The 24,083-nt window shown below is 35.7% G+C and overlaps 1 protein-coding gene across 1 annotated transcript in view; it reads right to left on the reverse strand.

Annotated features, from left to right (window-relative positions):
- LOC5571602 overlaps positions 1-24,083 on the reverse strand; it is a 91,699-nt gene that overhangs the window by 17,676 nt on the left and 49,940 nt on the right. The window contains exons 3-4 of the mRNA XM_001653664.2: positions 814-967; positions 661-743 (exon numbers count right to left, since the gene is read on the reverse strand). Of these exons, the coding sequence (XP_001653714.2) occupies positions 661-743; positions 814-967 (237 nt within the window). The remainder of the gene's footprint in view (positions 1-660; positions 744-813; positions 968-24,083) is intronic.

Raw genomic sequence — 24,083 nt, forward strand, 5'->3', positions numbered from 1 at the left:
AAGTTTGGTTCTAACTACAATCTACTACATACTGGGATCAGTTTCAGGGAGAGAAGAACTTGTCAGGCTCGAAATGATGCAACCTTCTTCAAGTTACATAGATTTCTGAACCAAAATGCAACAGAAATTTCATGTACAGTAGTTTACCGATTGCCAACGATACCGAGGTTTTGTTCAGCGAACTGTGCATTTGCACGCTGTCAACCTCTACGAGGGGTAACCCAAGGAACGTTAGGTTCTTTGTCTATGAAGGGTCTAGAAACTGGTCTTTTGAAATCATTAACACGTCTACAGCTTGGATTTATAGATTTAGAGAGAGATAGCTGTAGAAATTGGTTGGGGGAATTCAACGAAATGGGGGCAATAAAACCTCATGGTAGAATCGAAAAATCGTACGACGGAATCCTCCTTCTCCGCTATCGAATCGGCCTGTTTCCTGTTCGTCTTCTTTCTCCTCTGAGTCGGACCCACCTCCAGAACTACTGTGTTCAACACCACCGTAAACTACATGCTGGTCACCCTCTTGCTTGCCTCTACCGATAGCTTTTTCGGGCCCGGCGCCAAATCCATAATCCACCAAACCATCCTCCAATGCGGACACATCATCATCCAAATCGCGTCGTGCAAGACCCTCGTTGGTATCGTTGCCCACGGCGTTACCTAGCTTGTGTAAGATGTGGTGCAGGTGTTTCTTTGGTTGGCCCTCCTCAGCGGATTTGCTCGTCTTGCCCGTCGAGACGTAGCTGCGGGCGGGCGAGAAGTCAGAATCAGGATATCATTCTTTTGAGACCTCTCAACAAGCTCTGGACTTACCTGTCCACACCGTCCGACACGAATTCCGAAATTGTGTCAAGTCCTTCTTCGATCTGCAACATCAGACTCGACGGAGACTGCTTGGTCTGCTTGCCATCGTTGTCGCTCAATCCACGCTGCTCGTTTCGTTTCTGGATGTCCTCATCGGCCTCCTCTGGAAAGAGACATGTAGAAAAAGATCATCGTTAAAAATTTGATTGAAATGTTAGGACTCTAGATTTTGGAAGATTCGGCTAAGAATTCCACTAGCATCCTAGCAATCACTAAATATATTTTTTAAGAAAAACCTTCATTCGAATATGTACATGAATTACACCCGAAATATCTATTTTTGACGATTAGGAAGCATTTCCCAAGGAATTGCTCCTAAGTTTTCTAAGGTTCTGCCATGAACTACATCAATGACCGCGTTCGTTACAAATTTCTCTAAAAATTCATGATGAAGTTCAACCTTGGATTCCATTCAATAAATGGTTTAAAGATACCTCTGAAATACTTTCAGGACACTATCTGGAATACTTCTACAGTTTCTCTACAGTTTTTTCTAAAGCACACCCTTCTACTACTCTACAAGGATTCCTTCGTGACTTACTCTAAGAATTTTTCAATTATTCGACCAGGATTTGATTGAAAGATTCATCCATGCTCTAGGGCCTTGCGCCAGGAAGTTTCAAGTATTTTGAGTTGCGTAATGAATCAATTTCTTATACCCTCAAAAAGCCTTGCAAAAAAAAAAAAAAAAAATTATGCAACTCGTTTCAGAACTCGATTTTTACAGCCCTCGTTGAATACTCCTCCAACCATTGCTCTAGAGCCTAGGGAATATCTAAGAAATTGCTCTAAGATCTATTTCAAATATTTGTTTTTGAATTTCTCCAAGAAAAACACTCGGCTGATTCTAACTAAAAGTAGTTGCATAATGAAAAGGCATTGAGTAATATTCATTACGCAACTGATTTCAGTTACGTAATGACTATTACCGCACAGCATAACTGATTTCAATTGTGTAATGACTTTCACGCAACGCTTCTCCATTACGCAACGCTTTTCATTGAACAAAAAATTTCCTAATATTTCAAAACAATGGTAAACGCATCTCGTTAAGATTTCTAATTCCCAGAAGTAGTCTTTTACAACATTTAAGGGGGCAGGATCCGTCGTTGATTTCGGAATTTTCAAAAACAGTTTTTTCGTTTAAAATCAAGAAAATTTATTGGAAAATGTGTTCACTGTATTCTATTCTCCAACCGAAACACAATGCACACATTTTCATCGAATAATTTTTAGTTTTGAACAGAAAAACTGCTTATGAAGTTTTGATGATGACGATGATTACGATGACGGAGCGTTGATCGTTAAAAAAAAGTTGTACGCATTTCGTTGCAGAACTTGATTTTTACAGCACTCGTCATAATATACGACTCGTGGTGTACAAAAAAAAAATCATTCCGCAACTTGTTTTGTAAACTACTATAAAAAATAATCAGATTTTGACGTACATATGTGAATTGTTTCTATTTTGCTTGGTTTGATGAAGAATCATTTTTAATGATAAGAAGTATATCGAAAAGTAGTCTCAAACATTGATAACAATCTCAAAAATTTTGAGTTGAATCCACAGACAATTTTACGATTAGAGATACAGTCGACTTTCTACATTTCTTTATCGAAGGGACCATCGAGATAAGGAGAAATCAACAAATAAAACACATTATTAATGAATACTACATTGAAAATCACTCAGTTGCCAGAAAAAATATTTTGAATCCCTAAAATCTAGTCTAGTAACCTTTGATAATGGACATATCGGAAAGAAAATCGGGAATAACCCAGGAAAAACCCGGGATTTCCGAATGACCGGGAAATTGTACAACACACCGGAAAAAAATATTATGAAATATGTAAAAAAATACCGGGTAATGTACGATTGCCTGGCGACTCGCACTGATGCTAATTTTGTAAGTTGTTAGAGAGATAGTTAACGGATTCTAGAAATTTTGTTTCGAATTGGGCACATTGAAAGCAAATTTTATGGAGCTTTCTTGAGATATTTGAATTTTTTAAGAAGAATATTTTCGAAATCCTGGTAAGGTTCTTGATGAAATGCATCATAAATTTTTGTTAAAATTGATAGCATATTTTTGAAGATATCATTGTACGAATCGATGCTATTTACTCGATAATTATTTCAATTTTAAGAAACATAAGAAGAAAGCTAAAAACCAAACACTGTGTAAAAAACAATTTTAAAATTCATTAAGGAAATAATTAGGCAATGTTTTCAGAACTATTTACATTTAAGCCCTCTCAAGTTGATGACATAATTAAGATTTGCTTGAAAAATAGTTTCCAAAAGATCAACTATGCTCTGTGATATACCCAGACAACCAGAAGTCGCATAAGAACTAACGTGAAAACTCGTTCACTTGTACAAATAACATCACACCCGCACAAAATGGTGTCGGAAATTGTTTGAGTGACGGGTTTCCCCGCATGAACCACTATTTTCCGAGTTCATCAGTGCATTTTGTTTCTTTCCGTATACACGTACAAAGTACGTACGAAGCAGTCCGTAGCAGCTGAAAAATCAACTTTATTGTCACAAATTAAGTCGTATAAGATTACAAAATAGTTCGCAATAAAATCTTTACACTCGCATTGCATGTCAGCTTTCATCATATAAAATATGCACATATATCGCCTCCACTTTTGTACGCAAAAGGCCTTTTGACGACATCTTATACTGAAACGTTGCACATATAAGCATCGAATAACGCAAAAGGTGATTTCGTTATACGTACAATTTGGTTGCCTGGGTACCATTTTTAATGTTTGCGACTACTTTTCGATACACTCCTTATGAAAACAAGACTGAAAATCGTTCCCTGCACCACAAAAACGGTACACATTTCGCATTCAAAGTCTTTGTTTTCCGTTACAGTATTTAATAGTGTACATGATAAAATTTTTGTAAAAGTTTTGTAATTTAACGCCTAAACACTATTTGCAGAAAATATTAAACTTACACTTTTGAATGGCTTTTCAGTAGCCGTCAAGACTTGTTATCTAAAATTTGAACCTCAATATAATGTCAAAATATTTTCAGTCAAATTGGTCAATTGGGGGTAGAGCTCATATCTCGTCTAGCATGAATAAATCCATGCAGAGTACGACTGTGAGCCCTATAGAAGAATGACTTTCCTGCCTAAGTCATCGTTTCCTGAATACATTTCCTACAAATCTTTATCAACCCTATTGAAGTTACTATGAATGAATATACATAACCTAGTTAACCCTCTAAGGGCCGATTTCTTCACCTAAGCGGTGGCCTTAAACCTAGTTTAACTATATGGGTAAGCGTGGGTTACGGTTTAAACCATGGTGGAGAAATCGGCCATTATACCTAAATTTTTATTTTAAATTTAAATATCATTTTTCGTTATCTAAAACTGTTCTTAGCCTTGTTTTGGGCAATGATTCAATTTTATTCGCGAATTTATGAATTTTGGTTTTTAATTTTTATAATTGTTATTTTTTAACATCCCTATCATTCTTCATTTTTTGTTGATCCTGATTACTAAATTTTTAAAATAATAAAAAATTGAGTGTGCACGGTACTTTTAAACATGTTTTTTTATTTGTTATGGATCATTTTTCATTTTCCGTGTAACTAAAGAAAAAAACAGATTTGATATTTTTTAATACCTCCAGTAGAGTGATGCAAATTTTGAAATTTTGGCTCCCTATGCTTAAACGACTTATATTAACTTATATTACCAAAAAAGCATCCTCCCAAAGTTTGAAATTATTCGGAAGAAATTTGACTGTGCACAGGCCATTTGAAGTTTATATGGAGATTACTATGGAAAACGCCATCCTTTTGTGTTCAGCCCTCTATGTCTTCGTTATGATGTTTTATGGAAAAATGAACACAATTTTCTCATGTGAAATCCTTTCAGCTACAACTTTGCCGAAGACCGCATTTTGATTGGACGTCAGGATAAATTGCTAATCATAATCATAAACTGAGTATGCATTTTGCATGCTGAACCAACTGCCCGGCAGGCAACAGTGGTGCTCCTGCTGGGTAGAATAGATCAAAGTAATCCAGGCTACTATGTTCTACAGCAAAAAAGCAGTGTTGCTCTGAAAGTAAGTGCATGATCATCTCAGCATGATTTAGACTTTGTTATCAAGAATAACAAATTATCCTTACGTCCCATCAAAATTTGGTCTTCGGCAAAGTTGTAGCTGGGAAGATTTCACATGAGAGGAGTTTGTTCACTTTTCCATAGATTATTATTTCGAGCAGTTAGAGGACTGAATACAAAAGTTTTGCCTTTTTCATAGTAATTTCCATATAAACTTCAAATGGCGTGTGCACAAACAAATTTCTTCCAAATCACTTCAAATTTTGGGAGAATGATTTTTATTATAATTGACACCGTTTAAGCACCGTTTTTCTGTGATAGTTTGATTGTAGATCAATATAAAAGGTACGATTTGTTGTATTACAGATTAAATAAACTCCAGACATTTGTAGGTTATAGAAATTACAATTTTTCAAATACTAAAAGGTTTAAAAGGTCATACAAAACTTTCCTTATATGCGTGTTTTGGTCCCAGGTTTAAGGACTGTTCATTTTATAAAGTGGACACTTTGATTATGCTATATCTTTTTTATTTATTGATAAAATCGTAATCGATTTTCTGTGTATCGTTGACCTATTATTCTAAAATGCTATGAAAATATAAAATCTTTGAAAATGCTTTTGGTTGAAGAGCTAAATAGTTTTTTCCAAAAACTCTTAAAAAAAGCTGTCCGTCAAAGTTTAACATTATTTTTCGCAAAACAAAAATCCTTATTTTTATGAACAAATTGTATGTTTGTATCCTTTACTATTCTACTAAAGGTAAAGCTTTAAAAATATCAATTATATTCCACCATTCTATGACATTAGGTAACTTTAGTGATTTACCCATTTATGGCCAAATTTGCTGATACACCATCCTTTCACTCCCAGCAAAAGAGAAAAGTAAAAAGCGTGTTCAAAACTAGTTTGGATTACTAAAGAAACTATATTAGTATAAACGAAAGCTAAATCGTGAGATTAAACTACAGTCTTAAGTATAAATTTTACTGTTTATGGTAGTTTTACTAAAAAGTCTCATACTTTTAAAATCATGTACGCATATTTATCGATCTACAGCAAATTGTAAACAGTTTTCTCCGAATTTTTCAATTGGTAATCTCAGAATAACATATTATGAAAATAATATGTGGAAAATAAAATCGATTTTATTACAGCAGTGTTGCCAATTTTGATGATTGTCAATGTACTTTGATAGGTCTTCTAAGAATAAAACAATTGTGTTTCTGTTGTGCTTTGAATGTGACGTGGGGACTTACTAAGTAACTCTATGAAGGCGTAAGTTATTTTTCATATTAATACTATATTAGGACTTCCGTTACACAAAAAATTCTACTCATATCAATTCCCATCAAATTTAAACAAAAATTCTTTAAAAATATACGGGAAAATTGATTTTATTATATCTGTAAAATTGTTGCTCCAAAAATAACTTGATTTTTTCCATCAGGCTTCTGATTGATGATGCTTTTGAAGAACAAGCCTTTTTTGAAAATAGAAAATATAAATTATCGAATTTTCCAGCCAATTTCTTACAATCATTGATTTTGATAACCTCAAAAAATCGACCGATCTAATCGTTGTTCCATATTTGTGTGAAATTTAATTATTTTGGAGAATTTTTATTATCACAACATTGTACAATACTAGTCGAACGATGTGCAAAAAACCGATTGAAATTTCATTGATTAATAAGAAAGATACAGCATGCACAAGGTGTCCACTTTATAAAATGAACAGTCCTTAAGGTGAAAAAGTTTTGAACTTAACTTATAAGATTGCATTCAAGCTTCAAGGGCTCTAATCTCGCGAAGGAAGCATTTAACAACAGTGTACTTTTTATTTTGGCTTTGTGCACAAGCAGAAAGCTTAAAATAAGAAGATCAGGAACGTTTGCCTACTATTTCTTCAGCTTTGTGCCTTTGAAAACGCGAGTAGGGTCACAAGTCGGCCATCTTTGGATTCCGAGATGTTTCCACCTTAAGCCAAAATCATTTTTATTTTTGAGCTACGCAGAAAAGTATTTCTAATTCAAATTATGATATTTATGTCAATAAACAAATTTTGCTATTTATGTCAATAACTTTAAATATGTTTATTTTAAGCTGTATCAATTGTGGTGCTAATTTTATGTCAAACGGACCTCAAGAACTCGAAATGATGCATGCCTCCAAACTTTACCACTTTGTATGAAACCCGACTAATGCTTAGTTTATTATGTCCAGTACTGCATGCACCTGTTCGTTGGTTTGACTATGTGACACTGCTCCGAATGTCACTAGGTAACACAAATGTCTCAACCGCAAATGGGGTGAAGACATTGGATTAATTTAGAAGAATTCTTCGAAAAACTCATAGAAGAGTGCTTAGAAGGATGACTGCAATTATTATGGTAGAGTTTGTTGAGATATTTCTGGAGATTTATTTTTTTAGAGACCCTTATGAAGAATCGTATTAGCTGAGTGCGATAATGAACTCAGGTTGTTCTTGAGCTTTAACAGCCCAGAGCGAAGTCAGTTAATGGGACCGCCAAGTATGCTTTTCAACGCAAATAATCATATAGAGATGCAAGTTTTCTTTACGTAACTAGAAATAATGAATTCTCTAGCAGCATATTTTACATCTCCTTAACATTTGATTGTGAAAATATAGACAATCATAAGCATTCTTAGTCAAACATTTACATGTTTTTTTTTATTGGATAGCTTTTCTTCATTGAAGCGATTAAGATGAAATGCATCGAAACGTCTTTGCAATGGTAATCGATGGAATCCGTTTCATCTGCCTCCAAAGCCCAGCAAAACTGCGAGATCGAGCCTCCGCGATCCGATGAACCATCGACGCTCTGCTGGGTGGCATACCAGACGTATTGCTCCAGTTTAAGCGAGTGCATTTCCGTGCATACGTTGCATGTGCAAGCGCATGTCAGCTGTGGCAGTGCAATTAAATAAATAAAAACATCTTCATTCCTCCACGAACCGAACCACCGCTAAATGGCAGTTGACTGCTAGCAAAGAAGCCGGTTCTCCCCTTCTAGATCATTACTGCCACCAGGTGCCCCACTAAGTTGGCCCTTTCGGTCAAGTTCAAGTCCGTTTTCACCGGGAAGTGTCCCATCGTTTAGCAACGGCTGCCTGTTGAATGCACCAATAAAAAATTGAAAATGCTACACAGGCAGTTGAGAAGTACTTCATAACTGCCACTGATACTATTTATGGCGCACTTTCGTTACTTTATGGAACGTTCTCAAAATTGTAATGGTTACTGTTTACTCTACATCACTCGATGTTTAAAGGACCATCGAGTTAAGGACGCATCGAGTTACAGAACACAAGCCATAAAAACTGTCATGTCTACCTATCTCAAGTTATATTAATTATTCTGCCTTTTGGCTTGGTACCTTTTATCTGTTCGTACCTACGGTATTTCTGAGCTATAAGTATTGGCTGCAGTTGGGGCAGAAGAGAGACTTCTCGAACTGTGGACTGATTAACATATTATTTTATTATTTATTTACAGGATATAAAAGTGGCGACGAGGATCATGGTAACGTGTGTTGAAGATAATCGATTTTCTTTGGGGTGGCGAATTGCCAATTGTATCTGTTTTTGAAAGTGTGGTGAAATTGCCAATTTGTGTTGAACCAAATTGTTCTTCAGAGCTGACGAAATTGTCGTTTATTGTGAACATAGTTGTTCTTTTGTGAAGCGATTGCTGTATGGAGATGAACGAAATTGTTCTTTAGTGTTGACGAATTTGTCAAATGTAATGTTGAGCAGTAAAATCCAATGATTTGAATGTTTTGTTGTAGTCTTGGAATTAGCAAATTTGCGTATTTAAAATAATCGTGGAATTCTTTGAATATATTTTCGATTGTTCGTTGTATGAGTTGTTGCAACTTGTAGCTGGCTTTTAAAGAGTTATTAGAAAGTTTCTAAAGGGGAAAGGACTGTCATGTCTACCTATCTCAAGTTATATTAATTATTCTGCCTTTTGGCTTGGTACCTTTTATCTGTTCGTACCTACGGTATTTCTGAGCTATAAGTATTGGCTGCAGTTGGGGCAGAAGAGAGACTTCTCGAACTGTGGACTGATTAACATATTATTTTATTCTTTATTTGCAGGATATAAAAAAAAACAACTTTTACTATTCAGGTATCAGACAGAAGGCCGGCTCCAAAGGCACGTTCCCCACCAGTTGGGAGATTTACTTTTACTATTACTTCTCTAACTCGATACCGAGATACGAAATATCGAGTTACTGAAAGTTGACAGTAGTTTCATTTATCATAGGCAGTTAAAAAAAATCAGAATAGTAGGTTTAACATTTTAATTCCGTCCGTAGTCGAAATACACGTATTTGTCAAAAGATGAGCAATTAGGACGGAATTAAAAAATACAATATTTACTTTCTGATTCTCTTTATTGGGATTCTGGCTCAAAAGGTTTGAATGCGTAAAAGAGTTGAAATGGAGATTTTTCTTTTCTATGGAGCATTCTCATTTTCTTATGGTTGCAAAAATCGTTTAGCAATCATCCAGTAACGCGATAATCTGCGCACGTAATTGTAATTAGATCAAAAACTGTAAAAACTAGTTACGTTTACGCGTCGTGATCGTCTGCAGTAAGAGTGGTTTTGCGGAAATGTGTCATTCCCGGTTCCCGTGTGTGGGGAGATGGATGCAGTCCGGTTATTCTAGTCTCATGTTGCGGGCCTGAAAGGGAAACATTGACCCAGATTGCGCTGAGGAGCAATTATCCTAGAGAAAAACAGCTTTCACTGATAAACGGCCGTCAGTGTACGATGTGTGGGATCCATCGCAAACGGGATTAAGTACGGGAAATGGGAGCAAATTGACAGAGTGGCATTCCTTCCATGGTAGAAAAATGCGAACGGTGACATCGTTTATGGGTTGTGTTTATTCAATTGATACCTCTTACCTCAAGCTGTCGGGAGGTTAATCTGTGCGTATATATCATTAGACAAAAAACTAGTACTATATTTACTATAGTAAATGACTTTCCATTTATTTTCCCACCTGAGCGCCCGAAGATGTAAGTTTGAGATAGCTTATAACCACAGACTGTCTGTGTTAAAACTATTTAGAACCGAACTACATATCCAAGGTTCTGAAAATGTATGTATGGTTTCGATGTTCATGGCATTTTACATCGTTACATTATCCCAAATTGAACAAATGAATTGCTAACAGGAATAGAAGCATAATGCACTAATTTTCTCAAGTCAACAGCTCTGAAGTTTTTGGAGGATCTACAAATTTTATTATGTTTTTGGTTGGTCTTGGGCCTTGTGGCCGTGCGGATAGTGTCGTCGGGCATTTAAGCGCATCGAGTCATGGGGTGTGGGTTCGATTCCCGAACTTTTCGTCAGGAATGTTTCTCGGTTGGTGCCACTGGAGCATGCTTGTCCATTGTCTATAGTTTTAAGTTACAGTCTGTGCAGCTAAATGGCTGAAGACAGCATCCGTGTCTTTTTTTGTCGTTAAGGTATCAAGGGGTAAGTGGATACAGAAAAATCAATAGCCAACTTCATTGTTATGTACTGTACAGTTAACGTTAATAATATAATTCAAACTTTTTTCTTTTGGATGATATATGAGGGACTTATATACTTCAAATCGATAATTGTTTTGAATTTTCTGATTGTTTTTTATTGAGTATGAGGGACTTGAAAATTTGCACCAAATGATCCACTTGCCCCACCATGGTGGGGTAAGTGGGTCACCAATAAAAAAATCTATTCTCAAAACAAATCAGGTGTAATTATGTATAGTAAGAATAATATTACTCTCGTTCTTGTTATTAGTACTAGTTATGTTACATTTTGATACTTTTGAAATTAAAAAGTATCTTTATTTTAACAATATATTATAAAAAATAAGCATAAGCATAAGCATTGATGACCTACAATTCGAAGTTGCTACTCCGTGATTGACCAGAATAATCGAAATTGTACAGGGAATGAACAGATGTAGCTTGGGAGTAGCATACCATTCTCAATGTACAATTTCAAGAACTCCTAACTTAGTAATGTCAATAACGGCGCTGGCCACGTCCTTACGGTCATCGGGGAAGGGAAGGAATATTAGAGTGACAACCATTGTTACTAGAGACCGAGATCACCTCTGCATCTCCATGGTTGTCATGGGGAGGAGTTTTGTTAGTGGGGAGGGATCATAGCTACATTATCAGGATTCACCTTGGTAAGTGATGCGATTTATGCAACTTCAGTTCAAAAAATCACCAATCAGTACTTCAGAGACAACGTAAACATACGGTAAGTCGACACTCCCAGTGTCGAACCAGTCAAAGGTTTGTTTTTATATAAAAAGATAAAAAATAAGATAAAAGGAAATGTATGAGGTTTCTACTGGTATGGAAAACATGTAAAAGAGATTAAGTCGACACTTACAGTGACGAACTGATCATGTTTTGGCAAATCAATTCATATAAGCAACATTCCTACCGTTGTCAGGACAAAACTACGTGTCGAAATATATTGTACATTCAAAACGAAAGCATGAAACGAGCTCACCAAATTGCATCCATCCCTAACTGAGCAGACGTAATCCGCTTTAATCAGCATCCTCACTGCACAAAAAAATCACTCCGGCGATGCGAAAACCCAAGCTTGATAGTTTGGGCCATCAAGAAGCACACACTAAAAAAAAGAGAAAAAAAAAACTTTGGCGACGACGAAAAATAAACCAACTTTCGTGCACATTGAATCGAGAAAAGAAAACGAACTTTCTGCTTGGGCTTCAACGAAACACCGTCCAGCCGAACACGTGCAAACCGAATCGAAAAAAGCTTAGCCGAGTGGTTAGAGTCCACGGCCACAAAGCAAAGCCATTCCGAAGGTGTCCGGGTTCGAATCCCGGTCGGTGCAGGATCCCTTCGTAATGGAAACCTCCCTGACCTCACCGGGCACAGAACGTCATCGCACCTGCCACACGATATACGAATGCAAAATAGCAACTTCGTCCAAGAAAGCGCTAAGCTAGTAACTGTGGAAGTGCTCACAACACTAAGCTGAGAAGCAGGCTCTGTCCCAGTGAGGACGTAATTCCAAGAAGAAGAAGAAGCACTCCACTGCGCGGAAATTACAGTCCCCGTCGTCTCACGACCGATACGTCGACGTAACATCGATTCTGTCATCGCAAAGGGATGCAAAGATATCGAAAGAGCAAACCTGTCTCTCACGTTGCGCCTCTTGGATGGACTTAATCACCGTCGAACCGAACTCATCCGGCCCAAGAACTCCGACTCCTGAACGGGGCCCAAACATGTGAGGGGTTGGACCTGTTGGACCTAGCGAATTCAGTTCACCAATCAATAAACCAATAGAGCGAGAATTCATATAACATTTTTTTGGGACTTATACTAAAACGTTAATAAAGGGGTCGAAAACAAGGATGGAAAAATATCAGCTCTAACAGCAACATGATTTCAACACCTCACCACGCACGCTAATCATACACTGAACCAACAAATATCATAGAAAATATTAAAAACCTCACATACCCTTGCAATAATTGGAATCCGATTCTTTTTTTGTGCATCCAATGATATTCATTTAAAAAACACATAAAACTCATTATGAAATTTAATACCATTCATTTGCCAATACTGTGAATTGTATATGAACAAACGTCATGTATGCAATCCGATGAATGTTATGTGGTTTGCCGATGTTAAAATTCGTTTTTATTATTTCCTTATTTTATTCATACTTTCGTGATGGCGAGTTTCATAGTTTCGTTGTGATGGATTTAAGTCGTTTTAAATTATAAGCGACATGAATTGGACTTATAACGACAAGGAAAGGTGAAAGAAGGGTAAGTAAAATATTCATAACATAAATTAGATGTAAATGAATTTTGGAATTACATTTACAGGAAACATCACTTTGATTGTAAACTGGAGATGGCGGAACAAGGACCAAAGGAACAAAATGCTCAGAACACCAGGAAGTGATCAAAATCGTTCGGGATGTGTTATTTTAAGTTAAAATTATACCAATTCATGTGATTTGCTATCCATTGTAATTAATATTGTATTAAATAAACGGTGTTTCAATTAAGGTACAGTGGGGGAAGTGTATCAGTGGGGTAAGTGGATCATTTGTCAATATAAAGCATAAATACTTGAATATGTTGAATGTTTTCGCACCATTGCTTCGTTTTAGGTTATATTCTTATGCTCACACTGATACTATTGCAAAACTGGTACTACACGTACACTAACACAAGCAAACATGTTAGCTGCAAAAAGTAATTAATTTGAAAATTGTTTTCCATCAATCAAAAATCCATTGTATCTCTGTCTTAAATCGAATTCTATTATTTTTTTTCGACACATGGTGAGCACTTCAGTTCTAATTGAATGAATCACAATGAAAAATATGTGATTTTTATAAATTAATACAAATATATTGGACATGGTACACTTACTCCTACTTTTTAATGGGGTGGGGTAAGTGGATCGAGAATTATTATCATTTATTGGCAGACTGCTTACGAGAATTTTATTAAGCTTTAATATCCGCAAATGTTGTTTTCCTTTATTTTCTTCCATTCCCAGCTTGAATTTTCAAATTGATCATGGAAAATTTGAATTAATCCACCTAAAAGTTTTTTTTAACCTTTCTGCTTAAAAAAAATATAAAAGAATAATAATTTCAAAATTTACTCGAAATTTTTCGTGTTTTATCTAAGTTGAGTTGTAAAAGAGCAAAATATACTAATTTTTCAATTGAACACATAGTATCTTACCTTATTTGACCATATAAATTGTTCTAGTCAGATGATACACATATGTTCATACATAACGACTGTAACTTAAAACTATAGACAATGGACAAGCATGCTCCAGTGGCACCAACCGAGAAACATTCCTGACGAAAAGTTCGGGAATCGAACCCACACCCCATGACTCGATGCGCTTAAATGCCCGACGACACTATCCGCACGGCCACAAGGCCCAAGACCAACCAAAAACATAATAAAATTTGTAGATCCTCCAAAAACTTCAGAGCTGTTGACTTGAGAAAATTAGTGCATTATGCTTCTATTCCTGTTAGCAATTCATTTGTTCAATTTGGGATAATGTAACGATGTAAAATGCCATGAACATCGAAACCATACATACATTTTCAGAACCTTGGATATGTAGTTCGGTTCTAAATAGTTTTAACACAGACAGTCTGTGGTTATAAGCTATCTCAAACTTACATCTTCGGGCGCTCAGGTGGGAAAATAAATGGAAAGTCATTTACTATAGTAAATATAGTACTAGTTTTTTGTCTAATGATATATACGCACAGATTAACCTCCCGACAGCTTGAGGTAAGAGGTATCAATTGAATAAACACAACCCATAAACGATGTCACCGTTCGCATTTTTCTACCATGGAAGGAATGCCACTCTGTCAATTTGCTCCCATTTCCCGTACTTAATCCCGTTTGCGATGGATCCCACACATCGTACACTGACGGCCGTTTATCAGTGAAAGCTGTTTTTCTCTAGGATAATTGCTCCTCAGCGCAATCTGGGTCAATGTTTCCCTTTCAGGCCCGCAACATGAGACTAGAATAACCGGACTGCATCCATCTCCCCACACACGGGAACCGGGAATGACACATTTCCGCAAAACCACTCTTACTGCAGACGATCACGACGCGTAAACGTAACTAGTTTTTACAGTTTTTGATCTAATTACAATTACGTGCGCAGATTATCGCGTTACTGGATGATTGCTAAACGATTTTTGCAACCATAAGAAAATGAGAATGCTCCATAGAAAAGAAAAATCTCCATTTCAACTCTTTTACGCATTCAAACCTTTTGAGCCAGAATCCCAATAAAGAGAATCAGAAAGTAAATATTGTATTTTTTAATTCCGTCCTAATTGCTCATCTTTTGACAAATACGTGTATTTCGACTACGGACGGAATTAAAATGTTAAACCTACTATTCTGATTTTTTTTAACTGCCTATGATAAATGAAACTACTGTCAACTTTCAGTAACTCGATATTTCGTATCTCGGTATCGAGTTAGAGAAGTAATAGTAAAAGTAAATCTCCCAACTGGTGGGGAACGTGCCTTTGGAGCCGGCCTTCTGTCTGATACCTGAATAGTAAAAGTTGTTTTTTTTTATATCCTGCAAATAAAGAATAAAATAATATGTTAATCAGTCCACAGTTCGAGAAGTCTCTCTTCTGCCCCAACTGCAGCCAATACTTATAGCTCAGAAATACCGTAGGTACGAACAGATAAAAGGTACCAAGCCAAAAGGCAGAATAATTAATATAACTTGAGATAGGTAGACATGACAGTCCTTTCCCCTTTAGAAACTTTCTAATAACTCTTTAAAAGCCAGCTACAAGTTGCAACAACTCATACAACGAACAATCGAAAATATATTCAAAGAATTCCACGATTATTTTAAATACGCAAATTTGCTAATTCCAAGACTACAACAAAACATTCAAATCATTGGATTTTACTGCTCAACATTACATTTGACAAATTCGTCAACACTAAAGAACAATTTCGTTAAGGGATGTTAAGGGATGAAAAAAAATTACAAATTTCAAGCAACTTCTAGTATGCCCATAATTGAACAAAGGACAGCCCTACCATTCTCTCGTCGTGTATATTAAAAGCCAACTATAAATATGAGTATCCTATGACAGATTTCTGAGATAATCATGAGAATGTGTGATTTTTGACGGAAATGCAAAATGGGGTGTTAAGGAATTTGAGTGTCGTACATAAAACCATATTTTTCCAACAACAAAACATAATCTTTTTGGTCAATAGCTTTGATGCTTTCATTCAATTTCATAAGTTATGTTCAACCATAAACAGATAGTGCATCAATATTATTGAACTTTAAACTCCTGTAAACGCAAACCGTTTTATTTTAACTGCTAAATCTTTCATAGTTATTAATCCTATTTGGAAACTATCAATACATCGTAAAATTGTCTTGAAATTGTTTTTATATTTAAATGCAATAGGATCATAGCCTATAAATTTGCAGATTACGAATACTATAAGCTCAGCAGAGCATTTGTATATATAATCTATAATATAAGGATAATTTCAACAAGATTTTAGTTTTAAGCTAAGTATGCTGTTCTGCTCAAAAAAGTAAAAAATTCTGCTCAATTTCCATTTGAATTGACATTTCTTTTCAACTGCGTACTGCGATCAAAGAAAAATGCTTTTCTTGAGCATTTCTTGCAAGAAATCTCCCACGCATCGAGATAGGCGATTACTTTTCTGTTGAAGTGCATACTTCGCTTTAATAGGGAAAATGGCCAATTTGCACTGTAAATAGAACACTTCACTAAACAAAGTACTGTAATCCGGGGGCAAATTGATCAAGTCGGTACCAAATAGCATTTCCTTTCACGGATTCTTAATACTTCGTTGGCATCACTTACATTCAATGTTTTCTAGTTTATAGATGTCTAATGATGATTTCAAACTATTTTATTTTTTATTATGGTCTGTTTTGCATAGATATATTCACAGTTTTTGAAGGTGTAATCAATACTGTTGGAAATGTTGGTACTAAACAATCTACTGGTGCAAAGCTTGCATAAAAACTTTGAGTGTTAAAAATGTTGTGTAAGCTTCAATGTGAACTGCTGAGCTCATTTTTGAAATCGTATAGTATAACAAAAATAGTTTTATGCTCATAAACCCGTTTATTGTTGAAAAACGTGCTTATTTCAAGGGAAATTGCATACATTTAGGCGTATTATGCAGATTTACTAAGTTTAATTTTGCAATAAAATGATGATATTTACAAGTTGTAAAAATTTTGACATCAGTTTTTGACCAGTGGCATGGTCGAAAAAATTCTGAAGACAAAAAATGTTCCAGGATGGAGCAGAAATCTAACGCTCACTCTATAACACAATGCGTTTAGTGCCCGACGAGGCTGCGAAGTTTCTCTAAAAGAGCTTAGAAATGGCAGAGACTATATACAGAAAGTTGCGCAAAGCGGCTTCTTTGAATGATTGTTCTTCTTCGTCTTCGAAAACAGCCCCTATTTGTTTTGCTGGTCTGCTCGATATGTAGACGGTTTGACAGTTCGATAGGTAGATTTGGTTTCACTTTTCGCGCAACTCTTCATTTATGTTCTCTGAGAAATGACAAAATATTATTGTTGTTTACCATTTCATATTATTACCACTTAAAAGATTAATGGCTCCAAAACCATTTCCAAATAAAATAATCATTCAAACTTTCCAAACATTTTACCAGTGTAATCAAACAAGTTTTGGAAATATTATCATGAAAAATCCCATATTCATTTTAATACGTTGTTATCAAGATTTTCCTACCACTTTTTTTTTTTTCGAGATTAGACATTTTGGTGAGGTTCAGTAACACACAAAATAGACCCCCTAACTTTTACAATGCAGTATTACTTCATGAATCGAATGAGTTTTGTAACTTGGAAAAAATAGAAAATATAATTCCTTAACACCCCACTTATTTGCAAAAAGAGACTTTTTCCATAAGAAATATTTAAAGTCGAAATCTAGATAAAATTTTCAAAAGTTTTTGTCTGCTTTGTGATCTCAATTAAAAATACTTATGTTCTAAGTTACTCATATATTTTTCTAAATAGTGCTTCATAGTTCTGTAGTTGAATGTATATTGCCTAAAAAATTCGAACAAAAATATCTTGAATCGTTTTCAATATCTAGACTCCACAATGCTTTATTTTAAATGACATCCCCTATCTCATAATGTAGCTCACAATCCTTCGAACAAATCAAGCATTTCAGGTGACTGATATATCGATTTTTGACATTTTTGTGACTTGTCAAACTTGATGAAGAAGTTCAATCCCTTAAAACCCCACGAGTCCTTAACACCCCATTTTACGGTACTTTTTTTTTAATTTTAAACTATTATAATGTAACATTACTAGCACTAATAACAAGAACGAGAGTAATATCATTTTAATTATACATCATCACACCACTTTTGTTTGGAGAACAGATTTTTTTAATTGGTGATCCACTTACCCCACCATGGTGGGGCAAGTGGATCATTTGGCGCAAATTTTTAAGTCTCTCATACTCAATAAAAAACAATCAGAAAATTCAAAACAATTATCGATTTGAAGTATATAAGTCCCTCATATATCATCCAAAAGAAAAAAGTTTGAATTACATTATTCACGTTAGCTGTACATAACAATGAAATTAACTATTGATTTTTCTGTATCCACTTACCCCACGGTACCTTATAATTATATTGTAAATTCTACTAAAATCTGAAATGAAAGCATAGCAAATTTATTATACTGTCATATAGACATTACTGACATTACTAATATTTGTCATCTGAATTTAACATAACATTCATTGGCAACATCCAATGGTTCTTATCTTCAATATGCATGAAATGTATGTGTTGTATCAGATGAATCTAATTAAAACGAAGTCGCACAAGTTTATGTGATAAATTGATGAGCGTTATGTGAAAATCGGACATGATCACTTGGCTCAATGTAGATATATCGAGCATCCGATGAACAGTTTGTCGTATGACAAAGGATTTGTCGGATATAGTAACATGTTGCGATCAATGCGAATCAATTTATAATTCACTAATAAATTTTCTCACATCCCATACACAATTGACTTTCAGATTAAAATCGACAAGCTAGGAGACAAATCGTGGAGTGCAATCAGAAAAATCCTTTAAAATTATGACTTTGATTCGCGAACAATGGACCTATGCACGAGTTCACTAATTTGACGTTTGAGCGGTGCCGAATCCACTCGTTGCCATGGTCACGTAAATAACACGGCACCGCTCAGATGTCAAATAGTGAACTCGTGCAACGGTCCATTGCTCGTCAACTCACAGGCCGAGCGATTCATTTTTCGCGGAGCGGAGTTTGTTGTGATAGCTTGACGACTAAGGGTTTATCGTTGTTGCTATGATCGCATGATAAAGAACAACTACGATGCATCATTTGTTTTGTCATGATCACTAGACTTCAATCCTTGGTCGAAAATAATGCCATTCTTTCGCTTTATGAAATTAAAAACTGTATTTCCAAGAAAACGTATGCTAGGTCCACCAGAATTCTATTCATTATTAACACGAAGATGATGTGTCAATGGGTTTATTCAAATTCATCTAGTGATCCTTTATATGAGAGATTAGCGGAAGTAAAATGGAATGATTTGGCAACAAACCAGCAGTGCTGAGTTTGCTTGGCGTCGAGAATAATATTGTAACACGGACATGGCTTTCTCATTGCTAAAAAGTGTATTTTGTTTCGTTATAGATCTTTGAGCTACATTTCCAAACTAATAAACAGCAGAAAAAATCACTAACTAAATTTCGCATTGACAAACATTAAAAAAAGGTAAATATTTCATATTGTTTGCTCTATGCAAAACAACTTTCACCGAAATAATTTCAAGCGGATTACATTACTCCTCAAGAAAAGTTCAAAACAAACATAACGCATGTTCGTTTGGCTCACGCTTTGACAGCTCTCGCTGCTCGATTGGCTCACACTTTGACAGAAATGTCAGCTTCCGCGTATCTCTCTTATAAAGGATCACTAAATTCATCCACAAAACGTAAAGCAAAACCGGCGACGCGTCGGCTAGAGAACCGCTCTTCATTTAGATGAATTCATTTTCTGTAAAAACACGGGAGAATGCAATTGGGCATTTCACGGCGAAATTATCTCTCTTTCGCTCTTCAAGAAAACTTGAAAACAATGGTACTAGTACCTGTCAACTTTAACAGATACTGGCACCGTTGTTTTCAGATTTCCCGAAGGAGGGAAAGAGAGCGATTTTCTGATGACGTCACCGTGCAATGGGAAATGGGCCTATGGACCAATGCACGAGTTCACTGATATGACGTTTGGGCGGTGCCAAATTCACTGGTTTCTATGGTCACATAAGGACTGTTCATTTTATAAAGTGGACACCTTGTGCATGCTGTATCTTTCTTATTAATCAATGAAATTTCCATCGTTTTTTTGCACATCGTTCGACTAGTATTGTACAATATTGTGATAATAAAAATTCTCCAAAATAATTAAATTTCACACGAATATGGAACAACGATTAGATCGGTCGATTTTTTGAGGTTATCAAAATTAATGATTGTAAGAAATTGGCTGGAAAATTCGATAATTTATATTTTCTATTTTCAAAAAAGGCTTGTTCTTCCAAAGCATCATAAATCAGAAGCCTGATGGAAAAATCAAGTTATTTTTGGAGCAACAATTTTACAGATATAATAAAATCAATTTTTCCGTATATTATTAAAGAATTTTTTTTAAATTTGATGGGAATTGATATGAGTAGAATTTTTTGTGTAAAAGTACGTCCTGACGGAAGTCCTAATATAGTATTAATATGAAAAATAACTTACGCCTTCATAGAGTTACTTAGTAAGTCCCCACGTCACATTCAAAGCACAACAGAAACACAATTGTTTTATTCTTAGAAGACCTATCAAAGTACATTGACAATCATCAAAATTGGCAACACTGCTGTAATAAAATCGCTTTTATTTTCCACATATTATTTTCATAATATGTTATGTTGAGATTACCAATTGAAAAATTCGGAGAAAACTGTTTACAATTTGCTGTAGATCGATAAATATGCGTACATGGTTTTAAAAGTATAAGACTTTTTAGTAAAACGACCATTAACAGTAAAATTTATACTTAAGACTGTAGTTTAATCTCACGATTTAGCTTTCGTTTATACTAATATAGTTTCTTTAGTAATCCAAACTAGTTTTGAACACGCTTTTTACTTTTCTCTTTTGCTGGGAGTGAAAGGATGGTGTATCAGCAAATTTGGCCATAAATAGGTAAATCACTAAAGTTACCTAATGTCATAGAATGGTGGAATATAATTGATATTTTTAAAGCTTTACCTTTAGTAGAATAGTAAAGGATACACACATACAATTTGTTCATAAAAATAAAAATTTTTGTTTTGCGAAAAATAATGTTAAACTTTGACGGACAGCTTTTTTAAGAGTTTTTGGAAAAAAACTATTTAGCTCTTCAACCAAAAGCATTTTCAAAGATTTTATATTTTCATAGCATTTTAGAATAATAGGTCAACGATACACAGAAAACCGAACAGTCCTTAAATAACTCGGCACCGCCAAAACGTCAAACAGTGAACCCGTGCATTGGTCCGCTCTGGATTACCAAGGTAAGACAGCGTACTGCAGCATGCCACTCTCCCTTCCACTTCCCCTCCACGCACAAGTGCAGCGGAAGAGTAAAAGAGAGCACCAGTGGCACGCTACTACGATCCGTGTCTCTCCAGCCAGTAAGAGCATTGAGTGGAGTGGAACGCACTACACACCACACTTTTACATTACACTCATGCATTCAATTAACGCTATCAAACAGCTCGAGTAAAGGGACAATTTCTTTCGCAAAACGTGTTTAAAATGTTAGTGAGCAAAATAAGGAGCGCGCGTGCGATATATGGGTATACTTTACGATATAACACGGTATGCGACTGGTATTAGATTAATCTATTACTTAATTCAAAGATTCTTCAATAATCTTTTGATATTTCACTTTGAATTTTCCAGAAATTTCTCAAGAATTACTACCAAGAATGCTCGCGGCAATTTTTCCCATAGCATATACAGGGTTGGCTGTAGATATTTTCAATAAACCATCCATTGATTCATTTAGCCGAAGAACACATGAGGACAGCTCTTATAAATTCGTCAATAGAGCTGACGAATTCCATCCAGAATGCGTCGGAACAAATAAAAATCATGCTCGATAATCTTCGATTTGGATTAAATCTTGCACATGTTTTTGTAGAATAAGAGTTTTCCATAGAAAAATCGACCATTTTGACTCAAGAATAACTTTTGAAAATGGCCCATAAGTTTTTGCATGCTATTCATTTGAAAAATTCTACCAAGCCTCATTCACTAAATCCCTGTGCAACTTCGATTGCTCTGGTCAATCATGGAGTAGGAACTACGAATTGTCATTTATGCTCATGCTATTCATTTGAAAAATTCTAACTGCGAAACTATTGATTTTAGAGATTTTAGAGAAATGAGTTCTATGAAGAAGTTGTAGCGAACCATTTGGATTACAAGAAAAATATATACGCTGAAAAATATTTATCTTTTTCATGAAAAATTTAAAAATAATACGTAAATTTAAAATTACATAAAAAGTCATTTATATTTTTTTTATATTTTTACCATAAAATTTTGATAGGAAACAGATATTTGGGTTTCATGATGAAGAAATTTTTAATAAAAAAGTTTTTCTAAGAACAACTTTTGGTCGATTTTCAATTTTTTTTTGTCAATATAAATATGTATGCTCTGATGAAACAATAAGAATCTTGAAATCATTCTTAAACTTTATGATTATCATTATCACTTCTTTAAAAGTAGCCATTTTCGAAATCTGTCTGTGACTGACCGATTTGACATTGAATTCGTCTCATCTTATTTTAGTTCAGTCAAATATCTTCCTGAAATCAACCATAGCATACGCGAGAACTTCGTAATGCTTAATGTACGAAACTCGCCAAGTACACTATAACAAATTTTAAAAATGTAGTTAGAAATCAACCGTGTATCTTTCTATTATTTTGTGAACGATCGATTCTTTTAGCATCAATCCGTGTCAGTTCCATAACATATCCAAATGTCTGTGGAACATATTGTCTGAAAGAACATAAGCCTTGAACCTGTCTGAACCACTTACGTTGCGAGTATTAAGCGAGATCGTATGTGAATAGATCCTATAAGTTACTTTACTATAATTTATTTGATAGTGCAAATGCTATCGCACATCTCGTTCGAATGCATTTGGCATAACGCTTCTTTCTAAGAGCTGCCATAATCATGAACCGGTTAGGTTCATTGGCTTCAACCCATTCAGTGCATTCCTTATTGATAATCTATTCCATACCAACGTCACGATCAACTCAACAGGGAATCCCGTGTTACCTTCCCGAAAAACAAACAATCGTGAGAAACCACCTTCTACTGGGATCCAGCGTCTTCAATTCTATTTCCCCATTTTCGATTCGTAACGATCCCTTTCTCTTTCAATCGATGTGACGACGATCGGCGTCAAAACAAACCTTAGCAACAACCCTAACCTTCGCCAACATCACGTAACAGCGAACGTTAGATAGGGAAAGTCCCAAAGCCAAAAATTCCTGTCCTCTTCGCTCGAACAAATCTAAAGCCGAAAAATGTGGATGTGCTGTGGAGTAAGCGAAGAAGCTCCCCGGCACCTTATAAGGCCAATTAAAAAAAACAACTTTCCCCTTCGGATCGTGTGTCACCCACGTGGGGCTTTCTCGTCGATCGGTTTTTGCACCTCCTTCTTGTAGGTATCAATATCGGAGAAGAAGAAGCCGTAATTTGAATAATCGTGCACATGGCGACAAACAGCAATCCCCCTCCGGGTAATGTTCTCCGCCTTTGGGTATCAGTCCTAAGTGCCTTGAGGAACATCCATTAGACACGGGTACGGGGAGGTCTAGACCGCGGGCCAAATCAAGCGGAACATTTATATTCGCCATTATGGTGCTGAGTCTACCCTTCCGGCCTCCGAGCTGGAAAGGTTATCGGCGGTAAATGATCTTCTTCGGTAGTCGGGTCTTCGGCGTTCATCTTCCCAGTTAGGCAAAGGCAAGTGGTCGAGACAAGCCCACATTGAAGATCGAAGAAAATAGAAACATGTATCCAGCGAAATCCATTTGAAAGTGATACCCAGTGGGAACCTAAAGCACGATTTGTTTTTTTTGGAGTTACTCATGAAAGGAATGCTTTCCTCGGAAGAAGCGCACACCTAGACCACGGTCAAACCTTCCGAAAGGACGATCTACCGTGAACCACGTTGATCGCAGATGATGACTCTAAGATTCATGTGTCCATGCGAAGCATCAATTTTCGTTTGTTCAACCACTCTGGGGAAAGGAACTCGTTATCGAGTATCGTATGGTGCTCTCCTTAAGTGGAGTAAGTTATGGGATACTCGTTGAACGGGTATGAGTTGCTAGTA

This window comes from Aedes aegypti, chromosome 2 (assembly GCF_002204515.2).
Source record: "Aedes aegypti strain LVP_AGWG chromosome 2, AaegL5.0 Primary Assembly, whole genome shotgun sequence".
In the NCBI taxonomy this organism is placed as follows: domain Eukaryota; kingdom Metazoa; phylum Arthropoda; class Insecta; order Diptera; family Culicidae; genus Aedes; species Aedes aegypti.